The sequence below is a fragment of the Sander vitreus genome, chromosome 21, assembly GCF_031162955.1.
Source record: "Sander vitreus isolate 19-12246 chromosome 21, sanVit1, whole genome shotgun sequence".
Taxonomy (NCBI): domain Eukaryota; kingdom Metazoa; phylum Chordata; class Actinopteri; order Perciformes; family Percidae; genus Sander; species Sander vitreus.
Genome location: NC_135875.1, coordinates 9517770 through 9535113, shown reverse-complemented (window position 1 = coordinate 9535113; position 17344 = coordinate 9517770). Strand labels below are relative to the sequence as shown.

Below are 17344 nucleotides of genomic sequence, written 5' to 3'. Positions count from 1 at the left end.
ACTTGTTTATACATTGGTACCCCCCTGTGACAAAGGAAACAACTATATGGATGACACAGATCATGTAACATTACAATAAAGGAACATAACTCATCAGAAACTGCTCTGCTAAAAAAAACAGGACAAAGTGTTATAAATCAAGCTGGTACAGACAGCTGGTTCTCAGAATTGTATCTTTTATTTGAACTGCACTGAATGCTAAATGTTCACCTTGTACAAGAAACAAATACAAATACTCACACTAAAAACAAAAACATACTGCTGGCTGCCTCTTCTGCTATTGTTGGGACACTAAGTAGGAGTTTCTGCTATTGCTCTTACAGAGTACAGGATGCCCCAAAGAACCTGGCCTTCAATAGAACAAAGAAAATATAAGGAGAGAAGAGAGAGGGCGGATCACATAGGACTATGGTTATAGGAACATTTAACTAGGCAATACAAATCTAACAGGACTTTTCAAAACTCTTTAACACCAAAAACATGGGCTGTGCCTTGTATATAAAAATACCACAATGGATAGGAGGGAGGAGAGAACATATTCAGACTAACCAGATTGGTCTCAACTTTGTTTGTTTTTACCTCAAAGACAAATTCTGGGAATAAACAATCTGCAAAAAGGTGTTTTCCTGAGTCATTAAGAAATGAAGTTTGCTTGAACCCTTTCCTGTCTCCACTGCGATATGTGCTCAGCAGCGCACAGAACAATCTGCGCTGCTGCCACTAAGTTAATATTGGTTGTCCATTGGCTGTCAGAAATGTCCGGTTGTCAATAGAAGAATCAGATGCAGTCACACCAACTTCATTATTTTTTTTATGATGATGGGAAAAAAAGTCTCAGTCATCACCCATCAACTCTTAACTAAAGAGAAAATTGTAGCTTGCAGCTCCCTCTAAATCCATTTAATGTCAAAATTCAGCTACTATCAAATGTATAAAGTGAATGTTTTGTTTAGTGTTTACCACTGAAAGAAACTAAATCACACACAATATATTGGAGCAACTTATGATCTCAATGGTCACAGGTGCAGAAGAAATCCCTCACACTGTGTAGAAGCGCCCTCAAGTGGTGAAATCTTGCAACAGCCGTTGTATGTGTTATAGCCAGGAAAGGGTTAAAACCCACTCTCGATTACCATATTCTAACTGATGAGCAATCTTTTCCTTTTGTTTGACGAATGATAAATATATATAGTCAATAATCCATTTTTAGTCATTCACGCTGAAGATTTAAAAAAAAAAAAAAAAAAGAATTCTCTTTTGAGGCATAATGGGGGGCCTAAACAACACACAGTTACAGGAGGAGAGGTGGGGAGGATCAGGAAGGGGATGGGGGGATAAGGTCCAGTAGCACATGATGACAAAGTTTTTTTCTCTTGTTCGCCCAATGGTGTGTTGAGATGTGGGCCTACGTTTCCCATGAGCTCTGAGGTGTAGGGGGGCGGGACAGAGTCTCATCGGGTAAACCCGTAGCGCTAAAAACACTGGACTCTGTGTCCACAATCATAGGCATGTCCCGAAGAAAAAACAAACCAAAAAACCATCGTCAAAGAGTAAAGTCAGTACTGAACCAGAGAGACAGAGAGTAAAAACTAAAACATTAAAAGTACAAATTCCTTGGAACACTTCCTTTGTTCCCAGTTGCTGACTGATTTAACAGGCAGCCGCTTGTGTTGTTTCACTGTCTCTTGGTCCCAGTTGGTCGGTTGCTTTGTGATTGGTTGGTTCCGAGTGTCGACAGGTCGGATGAGATGTTGCCGTTTGTAACCCTTCTGCTGCTATTGCTCGGTGAGGTGCTCTCTGGTCTCGCCGTGTTTGGAGGGCTGGTTGGGCGACGGGGCCTGGGAGGGATGTGTACCAGAGGGCAGGGTGTGGGCGATGGGCACCCCACCTGGCACCATACCCTCTAACGCCCCCGGGATGCCACCTGGAGCCACTCCAACTACACCCGGCGGGTATCTGGGGAAGGGGAAGGTGAGAGGTTAGTGTCGCAGAAGGTGTGACTCCCAGAGTGGGTGTAGTGCACTCACAGGTTGGCTAGGCCACATTCCAAACACAGTGAAAGACTCTGAACAAACCTAACATCTAGTAATACTACTGACTCTTTTCCACCACAGGAATCTTTTCAGGAAACATTTTAAGAACTCTTCAGCTGCATTTTAACCTGTTCTTGCTGCTGTACTTTCTAATGGTTTAGAAATTATTGGGGTTGAGTTTTTTTATACTAAATAAAACAAACTCTCCTAGGACATGGAATTTCTTGTAATTATATTGATGTGTAGAGAACCAGTCCCAGAGAAATATAACGTAAATATACTGGTCTATTAGAGCTGAAAATATGAGTCGCTAATCAATTTGTAAAGTGACAGAAAATTCTTATTTTTTCTTGATAAATCATTAAGGATTCCTGAGTTAGTTACTGGGACTATTTGGTAGAAAAGAGCCATTATATTACAATATTGTTGCAAAGAAAAACTGGGAGGAAAATCCCAATAATATGGAGCCCCCGAAGGGTCAAAGTGGAATTCTTGTTTTGTTCGGAACTACTTTTGCATTACCTCACCATACATTTTGCATTCCTTCTAAACTAAACTGACAGTATTGTATAACTGGACTGAACACACATTAATTGCGAGGGAATGCAAAAGTAGTTCAGAAAAAAAAAGGCCACCATGACCCCTCAGGGGTTCCGTACAATAACATCATTCAACCAAAGAGCGGGTGGAAAGGACAATACAGTTCAGAGACATTAAAACCAACAGAACTAGCCCAAAAACCAATAAGAAGGAATCCAAGAAGCATGACTCCATCCATAAAACTGCATCTCAATGGTTTTATGTCATGCTTACGTGGACACTCAAAACCCACATTCGCTGCCATCAATCTCTACTCTGTGTTCAGTCAAACAGGTGAGTACTGGGGAATTATAGAGGGGACACACATCACGTGAGCTCAGGTGAGCGGGTCTTATCCGGGACCTCCAGACAAGAGGCTGTTGGCCCGGATGGTCGTATTTACCTGCTCCTGATCTAGGCAATAATTTTGTCTTGGGGGACACCGGAAGTGACGGCCGCAAGATTTTGGGTCACTTGGCTGCGTGAAAGAAGCACATGGAGGCGGACATGCTGAGATCAGAAGGAGCCCACAGGTGGGCAAAGAATTACCTTTCTACTACTGCAGATGACAGTTAGTAAGGGAACAGGGCACTAGGATCTATAGCAGAGGAGTCAGTTCATTGATTCATTTAGACATTGTCATGGAAAATAACTTTACAATTTAAAAATATATTTTGAAATGGAATAAACATGTATTTTTTCTTCTTGTTTTAACATAGCAAGAAAGAAAAGTAATTGGGATAGTAATAGCAATAAAAATTCCTATAATCAATAATCTATCATAACTTCTCTAATTCGGTCTACGTTATGACTTGTACACACCCTTTTTTCCCTCCAAATAATGAATGAAATACGTTAAAACAAAAGCATCTACAGCGGTACTACTGACATATTAAAACACAATATTAAAATAATGCAGGGCAGCTTTCTTTCTGAAATGGGAAGGGCGATGTTTGCTGGCCATCTGCATGTTCACTCCTTACCTGTAGGCGGCACCGTTGAGCTCAGGGTGAACGCCTGGTTGATCCATAACTGCCCATGCTGCCGTGGTGACGAAGAACTCCTTGTTGACACAGTTTCTTAGGCTGTCAGGGATACGGCCTGTCATATAAGCCAAACACACACAGTTAAAAGCAGTGAAGCACACCGGCATAAACCACACACTCTAACAGGCCATAACTTCTTACGGGGGATGAGTGACCAGACGACGGCAAAGTGTTAATGAGTTCTGACTGACAAACATATCAGGCTTGGATACACAAATGCACGAAGATAATTTAACAATCTGGATGTTTTCTGGTGGTCCAGCCTCTGGGCAACGCTCTGCGCCGGGAAGCTAATGATGACATCTAGAGATCCAGTTTTAATAAAGGCTGCCCAGGGCCTATTGAAAAGAAAAGGGGACAAAAAGAAGTGCAACAGGTCACATAGTAGGCTGTTTGTCAGATGGTACAGGGTGTCCACGGAGTTAACTTTTTATGACATATTGTACTATGACATTTTTCGACATGCTATACTGTGACTTATTTCGACATACTATACTATGATTTTTATTTTCCTTTTTTCGACATATATATATACACATTTTTTCAACATGCTATACTATGACTTTTTAATAACTTTTTTGACCTGCTTTACTGACTTTTTTCGACGTACTATACAATTACTTTTTTATCACTTTTTTCGACATGCTATACTATGACTTTTTTATAACTTTTCCCGACATACTATACTATGACTTTTTTTTTACATACTATGATTTTTTTTAATCACTTTTTATCGACATATACTTTGACTTTTTTCGACATACTATACGATGACTTCATTGACATACTATACTATAATTTTTGTATCACTTTTTTTACATACTATACTATGATTTTTTTTATCACTTTTTATCGACATGCTATACTATGACTTTTATCGAAATACTATACTAGCACTTTTTTGACATACTATACTATGATTTTTTTATCACTTTTTTCGACATACTATACTATGACTTTTTTATCACTTTTTTGGACATGCTATACTATGACTTTCTTGACACACTATACTATGACTATTTTATAACTTTTAATGACATAATATATTATGACTTTTTATGACATACTAGGACTTTTTTTGACATATTAAACTATGACTTTTTTATTACCTACTATACTATGACTTTTCAACAAACTAAGCTATGACTTATTTTAGTATTTTTTCGACATATTTTACTATGACTTTTTTTCAACATACTATACTATAACATTCATCAGGGTGTCCAGGGCTGGAATCGATCCCTGACAGCTGTGATTAGAATTGAGCCTTAATGGCACACACCCTGCCCATTGAGCTACTGGGGTTTCCTGTTTTATAAGATATTTTTCGACATACTATACTATGACTGTTTTCGACATACTATACTATGTCCTTTTTATCATTTTTTTGACATACTATACTATAACTTTTTGTATCACTTTTTTCGACATACTATACTATGACATTTTATGATTTTTTTCTAAATACTACCCTATGACGTTTTTATAACTTTTTGCAACATACTATACTATGACGTTTTTCAAAAAAGGATTCTTTGGGTATTTTATTTGGACAGGAACAGGAAGACATTCAGCAGGGTGTCCAGGGCTGGAATCGAACCCGGGCAGCTGTGATTAGAATTGAGCCTTACTCCTGCCCATTGATGCCATGTTTTATAAGACTTTTTTCGAAATACTATACTATGACTTTTCGACATACTATACTATGACTTTTTTTTATTACTTCTTTGACATACTATACTATGACTTTTTTTTATTACTTCTTTGACATACTATACTATGACTTTTTATTTTACTTTTTTCGACTATGACTTTTTTTTTAAAGATTCTTTTTTTGTTGGCATTTTTAGGCCTTTATTTGACAGGACAGCAATGAAGACATGAAAGGGGAGAGAGAGGGGGAATGACATGCAGCAAAGGACCACAGGTCGGAGTTGAACCCCCGACCGCTGCGTCGAGGAGTAAACCTCCTCTACATATGTGCGCCCGTTCTACCAACTGAGCTAACCCGAGCACATACTTTGACTTTTTTTGACATACTATAACTTTTATCACTTTTTTCAACATTCTATACTATTACTTTTTTCGACATACTAATGTATGACTTTCTGTAATATTTCTATACATTTTCCATGGCATACCTTACTCCAAATGATGTTGCATTCATAGAGTGGTCCAAGGAGTTATGACAAACTAAGACTAGTTGTGCTCTCTTACAATCATTGTATAGTAAATATAATTGTGTCTCTGATGTTAAAATGAACTCAAACAAGAAAATTTTTTAAATTTAAATTGATTGATAGTTTATGTGACTACATACCGGTGATGGCTCTTCGGATCTCGGTGGCTGCTGCCTCCCTCATCTCCAGAGAGGCCTGCTCACTGTACCATGCAGTGTGTGGCGTGCAGATCAAGTTCGGAGCGTCTTTCAGCGGGCCCTGAGCAAAACTACAAAACACAGAGAGGAACAAAGAGGGATAAAAGGACAAATGATAAGAAATGATTTAGTAAAGGAGACTGGAGCAAAGGCAGCCAAAGCTGTGTTGTTTTTCTCAATTATGATGAATAAAATTAGAGATGTACATTTCATCCAATGATCACAGAGAGTGCCCCTCCATTAATGTGCTTTGCTTATTGTTACTTTATTTGGATGCCAAACCTTCACTGTGCAGAGTTCACGGCACAATTGTCATACAAACATCATGTGAGGAATGGCAAGTGACAAAGAAAGTGCTTTTGTCAAATAAATGACCCTGAATATTCTAAAATGGCGATATTATCTATCCACTGAGCCCCATTACACCTGTTATCACTATATTTCTTTTACATGGTCAGTGCAAATTGGTGCAATGAAATATTGCCATGGGTATTTCTTTGTTTTTTGCTTTGTGCGAGAGTAACACAAATGTTATTCATTATTGAAGCAATCAGAAAACCCATTCATGTGCATCAACTCATTTCATATTGCAACAAATTAACGTTCTGTTATTCTTCAAAAAATGTGAAATGTTGGTGTACAATTTGCATGACAATTGTACGAAAACATGACCAACGGGAGAAAATGTCAGATCCTGTTATTCACACATGCCACAATCTTGTTCCTTTTCCAAAACTTCCTCCTCTCTGTCCTCAGAAAAACAGAGCAGCTTCAACTCCCTATCCTCCTCTTCCTCTGTCCTTGTAAAACCTCACATGGGTTTGTGTGTTTGTGTGTGTGTGTGTGTGTGTGTGTGTGTGTGTGTATATGTGTGTGTGTGTGTGTGTGTGTGTGTGTGTGTGTGTGTGTGTGTGTGTGTAACGCCTCAGCGGCGTCCTGAATCAGCATCACGTTGCGTGGGATGGAGGGCCAAAGTTATGAAACACACTCCGCTTGACATATTGGGTCAGCGGAGCATGAGTTCCAGCTTCATCGGGCTGAGTTTCAGTCAGCTCAAATAGCTGAGCAGCCGGCCAGAAAGAAGCAGCCTCCAAACTCCCTAACTGCCCCTGATGCGTGAACAACACATCAACACCAGTCACCCCCTGAGATGAGGAACATGGTTCTTAGAAAGGTGGAAAACTAGGAGATGTGTCTGTTTGCCCTCTGGTGAGACCAGGAGTGGAAATTGAAATAGAGATTGTAGCTCAAAGCTGCAGTACAGTAACGAGACTGCAGGAAAAGGGGGAAAATGTGATATTTTGGCGGTAAAGTTAAATACTGCCTATAATGAATGCCTGAATGTTTACAGGATGATTTTTAGTCCAACTTTTTAGCTTGTTATGGGCTCACATTTGGATACATTTCTCAAACCAACTGTTACTGATGATGATTTACAGCAATCTTGGCAAAATTTGATTCAAACAATTTTTCAACTAAACTGTTTCCTATGAACATTTTCCCATTTGGAAAACTGTCCTGATAGAGGTGAGTCATTGAGCTAAAGAAGGAGAGGACACACTCAACCATCCACTAGCTGTATTTAGTTTCCTCTGATGGGAATAAAGGGAGCTCTCCATCTCCTGAATTCCATTAGCTTTAGTGCCCTGAAGGAGCCTTTTAGAAGAGTATGAAGTGTCTTTAACTCGTCATATGGCTGCCATTGTTTCTGCCTGCCTGTCTTTCTCTTCAGCTGTAAGGTACTCTGTCTCTTTGACTGTGTGTAATTTGTTGCTTCCTTTTCCTTCCCATCCATGTCCTTCTGTCTCTCTAAGTGAAGCATTCATCTGTCTGCCTTTGAGAATATGTGTGTGTGTGTGTGTGTGTGTGTGTGTGTGTGTGTGTGTGTGTGTGTACACTTACGTGAAGGGCTCCGTCTCATGAACGTCCAAGGCAGCTCCACGTATCCTGCCCTCTTTCAACGCCTGGGCCAGGGCCTTCTCATCCACCAGGCCTCCCCGTGCAGTGTTGACCAGGAACGCACCCTGACGCATCTGTCGTGCACAAGACACACAAATACAAACAAATCAAAACAAAACAGAAAAACAGAGATACCGCCAGTTATCCACAGACAAATGACCAGATGTGGGTGTGTATTGTGTGTCTGTCAGCCTGGCAATCGATCTGGATTGAATGTCTGCATTTTAAGGGTCTTAAAACACATTACACGGGGCAGAAATTGAGAAAAAATAATTGGTGACACCTTTGTTGTGCTTGAACCTGAAAGATCTAGGAGACAGACAGCACCTGGGGAAAATACTGTCAGAATACTGTCAGTGGGATAGAGAACAGTCTTTATCCAAAACCAAAAGATGAAATGAAGGATGAGGGATGAGCTGAAAGATGAGGCAGCACCACCAGCCCTTGCTATATGTGGGGGGGGGAGAGAGAGAGAGAGAGAGAGAGAGAGAGAGAGAGAGAGAGAGAAAGGCACAACAAAAAGTGTAAGAGGGAGGAAAAAAAAACCAAATGAATATGCTCAGAAGAAAGTAATCCCTTAATCTTGACAAAAGCTGAAATCCAGGGGCATGAAAAGCCTTTACGCTGGCAGGCAGTCTTTTATTAGGTCTTGGTGGTTTTGACACACACAGAAACACACAAACATGCACGCACACACACACACACACACACACACACACACACACACTTTAGAAGCTAAGAGTGACTGCCAAGTTTTTTGGTGAGGAAAGAGAGGAAAGTGTTCTTTCATTGCAGCACTTAAGAGGCAGCGGAGAATCTTAAGCTTTGGAAAAGACACAGAGTTAACTAGGTTAAGCTATTACCCTACACCCACTTGTGTTTGTCTCCTCACATACTGTAACTCACAAATCATAGAAAGATGGGCACACGAGAGGCAAGAAAGAGAAAACAGTGAGTGGCAACATGGGGAGAAATCGACAGAAGGGGGATGCTTCTTCAGCCTGTGTAGTTCCCCGGCTTCCCTGCAGGTGTCACCCCAGGCAGCACCTCAGATTGCAGTTATGGACTCAGAGAACAGCACTTTCCCCTCACAGTGCTCTCAGCCCCCTGCTGCGCAGCCTAGTCGATATATTTGCTGTAGCCGTGGGCTGGCACTAATTGCATTTGACAAAGCAAAGGAATGAATTTGTGTCCAGCTTTGGTGGAGCTTAAGATAAAGAGCAGGGAATGTGCAGGCAAGAAGGCTGCTGCCGTTCCCCACTCTCTCTTTCTACCGACTATAATGCTCTTTAGGACAGCCTCCAGGCTGACAGAGTAATAATACACCAGCAACTCTGCTTGTCTACCTGCTAGATAGCATCGCATTAAGCCCAGGTCAGGTCACAGCTGTTCAACGGGATGTTCGGCTCTGTCTGGATGACACGTCTGCATGTGTATGCGCTCGTTTTGCGAATGTACCTGTTTGATGGTGAAGTCGTTGATGAGGTGGTGGTTGTGTTCGTTCAGGTTGCAGTGCAGGGAGACGCAGTCGCTCTGGTAGAGCAGGTCCTGCAGGGTGTATACGCGTTGGACGCCCAGCGAGCGCTCCAGGCCGTCCTGCAGGTAGGGGTCGTAGAAAATGACGTTGAAGCCGAAAACCTTGGCGCGCACCGCCACTGCCTGGCCCGAACGACCTAAGGACACACAGAGAATTATGTTTACTTATGTGCACAGTGCACAAACATAAGAAGAGAAGTAATTGGTTTCTAGTTAAGGCTGTGAGAGAGTCTTCCCCTCTCTCTCTCACAGTCATTTGTTGTCTAGGCTGCGAGCCTCCGCTGTGTTGCTGGAGAGAGCGATCTACTGTTCAGCAGCAGCAGCAGCAGCAGCAGCAGCAGCAGCAGCAGCAGCAGCAAAGGGTGATGGAGATTTGGGTGTTGTTGCTGGTGAAAAGGATCGATAAGGTCCTCTACACTCTCCAAGTCCTCCCTTTGTGATAAAGCATTATGTCCTGCTCTGAGGCTCCAAAGTCGAGGAGTCTTTTTTCCTTGTTCAATCTCAGCCAATAAGAGACAGTGGCATAAAGACTCCATATAATACTTAAAGGGAATTTCTCCCATCTAGCGTTGAGATCATATATGGCAATCAACTCTCTCGCACCACGCAGTTCAAAGTACGTATTACAGCTACGGTAGCCTTCACGCTTCAAAAAGCCGGTCTCTTGCTCTTTTCAATATCCATTTTCTTTTTGTGGGCGAAGAAGAAGACTCCTGTTCCTGAAATTTGGATTTTGAATACGTGTGGTCCTCCATGTTTCCTTCTTCAAACTTGCCGGGGCCGGGAAGCTACGGGCCCGTGTACTTTTTCGTTCATTTGATTTCCGATTTTGAAACGATATCCAAATTAAAAAAAATGGGTAATTTTAAACCTTGTTAATATTGATGACAATGTGTTCAAATGGAAAACAAGCCATATTTCAGGAAATAAACTTGTCCATGATACTATTGAGAGCTTCTCAAGTCCAGCTCCAGTCTGACGTGACAGCCAGCTGGTGGCGGCCGGGATCGCCTGCTCGCCGGCCGGCCAGTGATGCTCACACACCCCGCTGTCAGCTGAAAGTCTCTCAATAGAATCATGGACAAGTTTATTTCCTGAAATATGGCTCGTTTTCCGTTTGAACACATTGTCATCAATATTAACAAGGTTTAAAATGACCCATTTTTCAAATTTGGATATCGTTTCAAAATCGGAAATCGAACGAAAAAGTACACGGGCCGCTACGATACCCATTAGCAGCACTTGTGAGTTTATCATGTGACAGCAAAAACGCGAAAGGCGGAGCAGTATGTCCTGTATGTCCCTTACCGGCTAACGTATTTCAAGATGGCGTATGAATATGGAGCGTCTACTCCAGTTCATGAGAATGCAAATGTAAAATTTCAAGCCAAAAGGATATCTCTTAATTCCCAATTCTGTTCTGTAGCACTAGAAACTATTAGAAAACTATTATTGTTTGTGTGTCGATTGTTCCTTTTATGTGGAGATACCGGAGATTTAAAAACAGTTTGTATCCTTTTTGTATTTCTAAGCCCACCTCTCCCTAAGAGGGTCTGCCACATAGCTTTCTTGCTTTGTGTTGCTTATTTAACCACAGTCAAAGGACGAGGATGACACTCTGGACTCAAATGTGAGGCCAAAACACAAAGAATTGTGAAATCAACACCACCGGGTGGTGATGCAGCAGATGTGTTGGTGATTGGTCAAGGCCAACATGAAGGAAAGAATGCTGCTTTTGTAAAACAGTCCATTCAGTGTTAATGTGTGCAGCTGGCTGTCAAAAAAAAGGGTTGGTTGGGGTCTTGTGCTGTTATTATATTAATCAAGATATTTTACATTATCGATAGATGATAATGTGATATGACAAATGCAAAAATAGCATATCCGATCATCAAACTGATCTAAAATCTTCTATAAAACGGTGGCTTTCCCCAGATAAAAGCATTGTCATTTAAAAGTATCATTGTTTAAACATTTACACAGAAATGCTAAGGAAGGGAATTCAACATTTCTGAGAGGTAATCTCATTGATATTTTTAAAACTAATCCAGGGAGTGATAGACAAATCAATTATATTACAAATGAATGAATTCTTAAGCAGCCCAACAGTTATTTTAAAAGCGTAAAGGCCTAATACGTTGGCGTGACTGGTACTTCAAGTACTCCTGAGTCTATTGTTTCCCCAAAGCCAGAGCATTTTTTCATTCAGTGTGTTTGCAGCCTGCAGAGTTTTTGCAGCTGGCTGTATGTGCGGAGTCCTACAAACACCAGGGGGCCTTCGCTCTCCTCAATCCTTCGCAGAAAAAAATAGATTTGGGGGGTGGGGGGCATTCTCCCTGCCAGGACCTGCTGTTTGGGCACAGTAAGTCTAAGAGGCTGTCTGGGACCTGTAGGGGGAGAGGTTGTGTGTGTTTGTGTGGGGGAGTGTATGTGGACACAGAGATAAGGTGGCACTCTAGAAAAGGCTTTTGAGGAGACAAAGCATCTGTCAGCCCACTAATGTTGAGACAGCGTAGAATGATGCACAAACACACACAATCAGCATTAAAACAGGTGTTTAGAGGGAAAACACACAGGAAAAATCCAGGTCTACCATGAGGGGCTGATTATGGCAGGGCAAGGTGTCGAGGGGCTGCAGTGACAGAGAAGAAGAGTCGTAAACAGAAGAAGAGAGAATAAAGGAGATATAATGGTGAGCATTAGAGCAGTGGGATGAGAGAACAGTGTGGCAGAGAAAAGGAAGCCAGTCTGGAGGGAGGCGAAAAAGACAACCTTGAGATAATCTGTGGGATGGGCAGAGGGAAAACAATAACCTTATCAGGACAGGAAAAAAAGAAGGCACACTAAGCGGTGAGAGGATATGAACACAGAACGGAGGGCAAGGAAAGGGAGTGAAAAAAAGTAACTACAGAATAAATGCTACTAACCGAAGCCAATGAGGCCAAGGGTTTCGCCACGGATGCGGGCAGCGCCGGACGCCACCTCGCGGATCTGCTCCACGCTCTGGACCCGCGTGCCCTCTCGGAGAGCCTGGTAGAGCCAGGTGTTCCGTCGGTAAAGGTTGAGGATGTGGCACAGGGTGGAGTCTGCCGTCTCCTCCACAGCTGCCGAGGGAATGTTACACACAGCAATGCCTAAAGAAAAAAACAAACACACACACAAGGCAGAACAATTAATCTTGCTTAACATGCCTGAAATCAATTGAAAAATTCTAATTACAGTATTTTTCCAATATAAATTGTCCTGTTTTGTCCAGTTTAATTATAGTATGACCATATAAATATACTGGGTTGATGGCTAATAGATTGGTTGCACTTCACTGAATACATATTGTCATGAGAATTGAGATACCTATTCTATCTAAACGTGCACATAGATAATGAAGCAAGTTTTAGACACTTTCTGTCAAGGTTTTCTCTAGTAGAATGCTCATAATGCTGTTACCTTCAGAGTATTCAAACCTCTGACCTTGCGGTATTACCTTGCCTATCCTCCAACAACACAAAGACTTCCATTATCGCCACTTAAGCACTTCTGCCTGCCCTCACTCTCCTCTAATGTCCTCATCCCACTCTGTATCTCAGAGTAACAGCACAGTCGTCTCTGGACAGCAAAAAATAGCCAGAGCCTGCTCAATCAATGGCCCCTTTTCTTCTCCCGGGAACAGCCGCCATATCAGCGCCGCCTTCTCCAGGCACGATAGCTTTTGACTCCTGCGTTGCGAGGCAGAGCGCCTTCGGTGAGTGGGTGGCAGTTAGACACAGTATCTCGTATTGGCAGAAAAATGCCAGCTTTGTCAACTGTAAGGGCTGTTTGAGCCACCAGCCTGCTGTTATAAGCCTGGGTGGTGGTTCAGAGACAAGACTGAACTCTCCTCTCTCTGTGTGCTTCTTTCCCTTTCTGTCTCTTTGAACATTTTGGCTCATAGTGGGCTGTTCGCCATTCATCGGACTCTTTAATTCAGCCTTTGATACCGTTCTGAAAGTCCATACAGTAAAAAAAACAAACAAGCAAACCGTAGACATGCTGTCGGGAGCAGTCTCCCTGTAGGCAAAGTCACTATCAACTGTGTGATCTTGATACTGGTTATGTTTTAGCAGTAACTGTGGAGAATTCGTACCCAGCTCTCCAGCAGCCTTGATGTCGATGTTGTCGTAGCCGCTGCCAATGCGGATAATGATGCGTAGGGCTTTGAACTTTTCCAGGTCCTCTCTGGTCAGGGTTATGGTGTGGTACATCATGGCTCCCACTGCTTCATTGAGCACCTGCAGACACACACATTCACAAAATGTAGTGTGATTACTGAATGAAACAAATTTTCAATGACAGTATTTCATTTATTACCGGTAAATCTGCCTTCCTTTTGTTGATCGCTTTGTCCCTTCATTCATGCAGCCCATGCACGCAACATGGCTATTAGTCCATTATAAGAAACTCATGACAATCACAAGATTACATTCCTTCCAGAGGAGCCGTGAAAATCATGTCCCGCCATGACTCCGGACACTTAAGAAAACATTTAAGATTTCACAACAAGGGGAACTACAGACATCACATGGTCACTAGCAGCATTGACACACTGTCCTTTTACAGACCTGCGCTGAAGTGGAACAATTAATTATATTATCTCGGGGGGGCTGCGGTTCCGCATGGTCATCTCAATTACACTCAGACCGTGAGGGTGTTTATGGACAAAGGATCTGGGCAATTGTCTGGACAGAGAGGTCAAGGCAGCTGCTGATCGCAGGATAAACCTCAAGAGATGATAGCATGCGATAGGTAAAAAAAATAAATGACTGCACTCAGATGGCCTTTTGACCCATTTACATCCAGGAATACAATGCTTGAATGATATAACAGCAATCAGGAAAAACATATCCACAAAAAAAATTATTTAAAAAAAATACTTGGGCCAGATCAAAAGATCATTTGTCTATTATTCTAATTCTAGTACTGTTACCTCTGTGCTCGGTACATGCAGCAATTGCATCAGTCCATCATGTAAGAGTGGTACCTTCTCTGTTGCATATTTTTTCTCTCCATTTTTTGTATACAAAGTTTTCTTTAAGACGGTCTAAAGCAAGAATGTGATATATTGTAGCGATATTGTACGAACCCTCTGAGACAAACTTGCAATTATGGGCTGTATAAATAACAAAAAGTTTTTCCCACCACAGTTTAGGAATGATGTGCCACAATTTCCAGTACTTAATAAATAAACACAGGGTGGTGCTGTTGAGTCTGGATATGTTTTTCACCTTATAACCTACATTTTGTCCAAATTTAATTCAAATCTGTTGGCAAGTTTTTTGAGGCAAATCACAAAAGAAGTAAGTGAATTCAGTCATGGCCAGTGTTGGGCAAGTTACTGCCAAAATGTAATACATTATAGGGTAACACTTTACAATAAGGTACACAAAAATATACGTGGTTACTGAGGAACGAATGAGGAATAAATGAGTAAGGAATGGTTAGCTAATGATTAGTTACTGATTGACTGATTCAAGCACTAATGATTAGTTACTGGTAAACAGACTGGTAGCTCCTGTTAAATGAATGAGTTAGGAATGGTTAGCTAATGATTAGTTACTGATTGATCATTAGTGCTTGAATCAGTCAATCAGTAACTAATCATTAGCTAACCATTCCTTACTCACTCATTTAACAGTAGCTACCAGTCTGTTTACCAGTAACTAATCATTAGTGCTTGAATCACAGTCAATCAGTAACTAATCATTAGCTAACCATTCCTTCCTCAATAACTACCTACATTTTTGTGTACCTTACTGTAAAGTGTTAGCCATTATAGATTACTAGTTACTGTCATTTGAGAGTAATTAGTTATATTACAATATTACTGTCTCTGAATTGTAATGCTTTACACTACTTTTGTGTTACTTTTGAGTTACTTTCACCAAAATGACAAGTATAGGCCTATGACTTGGCAGGTAGCTTGTGAATTTCACCACGGGATCAACAAAGTCTAATCTTTATCCACTTAAATACATCATATTTATTCATGATATTTTATATTATTAATCTGAATCTGCAAAGTAACCAAAACTATAACATAAATAGTGAAGTAAAACGTAAAATAGGCCTACTTGACTCTGAATTGCGGTGGAGTAGAAGTTTAAAGATAAAATGAAAATACTTAAAAGTACCTTACAATTTTATTGAAGTACAGCATAGTTACTTTCCAACGCTGATACAATGAAATGATATTACGTGTAGCAAGCCTAAACATTAATTCCTGACATGTTTATATCGGTCAGGTGCTCGGAAACACGGCTATCCGCTCTGGGACACAGATGTTGTCTGGTTCTGGCTCTGACCCATAGACTGTTTGACCACGGGAAGAGAGACGGGACAGCACCTCGCTTTAACGCAGCGTGAAAAACTCCTGAAAATAATGGGAGTATGTCCATCTCGCAAATGTATCCGTCTCTGCAGTCAACTCAACCATCGAATTGCAGCAACAGGAAATTACACTTACGGACTTTTTTTCTGTGCCAAAATGTTTTGTGGTGTTGGTGAATTCTTAAAAAAAAACAAAAAAAAAAAAAAAACACCAAATGTCGGGTTAAAATGCGTTGTAACTGTTGCTGAGATTGTAACGGGTATAATATTACCGAAATTTTAATAGCAATGCGTTACATTACTGCGTTACAGCATAAAGGAATACATTACTGTAATTGCGTTACTTCCAACACTGGTCATGGCAAGAGGGTGTCACTGTGAAATGCTGCTCCTCTGCTACTTGACAAGAAGAAGGTGACCTGGCCCGTGATTCAGTCTGATGTGGATCTACGCTTTCCCTGCTCAGTATCAGCCACAGCTCCTGTCAGTGCCAAAATAACAGCTCCAGCCAAACAGCAGCATCTTTCCTGTGATTAGCAGAGTAGCTCTGAATTTCCATACAGCTTTTATTAGAGCAGTGTCCTGGACTGGCAGTTCAGATAGCAGTTCAAGGTTAAAACACATAAGCGTGCACAACCAGTCGAAATGCACGCGCACACGCGCTAGGGAAGGAGTCTTTTAGGGTGAGCAATGAAGCTGTTTTGAGGGAAAATCCACTCTGAATGTAGTTTATTTTAATGGAAACTCTGACCCAATCTATATCCCCCTCTGCACAGTAACCAAAGCCTTATTGCTTTTAACGTCTAACGTTTCTGATGATGCCTGGGCTTTTCTGACAAAGCAGCGAGGCCTCCTCTTTTGGCCTGGGTTAGAGTGAGAGACAGTATAGTGTTGGAAAGGAATTTTGATTTGGTGACTATACAGTGTGTGTGTGTGTGTGTGTGTGTGTGTGTGTGTGTGTGTGTGTGTGTGTGTGTGTGTGTGTGACTCCATGGCTTACTGGGATTTTATGGCCATGAGGTCATCCCACTAGTGAGCAGTGTGGATGTAGCGGGGATGAGAGCTGGTTGTAACTCTGAGAACAGACTTTCTCCAGAAGATGTGTTGTTCAAAATGTTGCTTTTTAGCTTTTGACACTTCTTAAAGTGACATGGTCATGATAACTGCATTACAATAGAGAGTATGTTATAAAGAGATGTGAGTCAATGGGAGATGATATATATTTTTTGTAAATGAGGCAAACAATTATAAAAGAAAACAGCTGTACACTCAAAAGAATATTATATATATGTAAAGTTTGAATATATTGAATGAAAGTCTGAATATACTGAATCAAAGTCTGAATATACTGAATCAAAGTCTGAATATATTGAATCAAAGTCTGAATATATTGAATGAAAGTCTGAATATACTGAATCAAAGTCTGAATATACTGAATCAAAGTCTGAATATAT

General features: G+C 41.1%; 1 protein-coding gene across 8 annotated transcripts in view; it reads right to left on the bottom strand.

Annotated features, from left to right (window-relative positions):
• Positions 1 to 159: 159 nt before the first annotated feature.
• The window catches only part of ctbp2l (C-terminal binding protein 2, like), a 97262-nt gene continuing 80077 nt past the window's right edge, over positions 160 to 17344 (bottom strand). For 7 of the 8 annotated variants that reach the window (XM_078278501.1, XM_078278500.1, XM_078278504.1 and 4 more), the window contains 7 exons: positions 13651 to 13795; positions 12458 to 12664; positions 9453 to 9667; positions 7938 to 8068; positions 5979 to 6106; positions 3596 to 3713; positions 160 to 1956 (listed from right to left, as the gene is read on the bottom strand). In XM_078278501.1, coding sequence (XP_078134627.1) covers positions 1776 to 1956; positions 3596 to 3713; positions 5979 to 6106; positions 7938 to 8068; positions 9453 to 9667; positions 12458 to 12664; positions 13651 to 13795 — 1125 coding nt within the window. In that variant the 3' untranslated portion in view covers positions 160 to 1775. Of the gene's footprint in view, positions 1957 to 3015; positions 3091 to 3595; positions 3714 to 5978; positions 6107 to 7937; positions 8069 to 9452; positions 9668 to 12457; positions 12665 to 13650; positions 13796 to 17344 lie in introns of all 8 variants that reach the window. The other variant, XM_078278507.1, reaches the window with a different exon arrangement.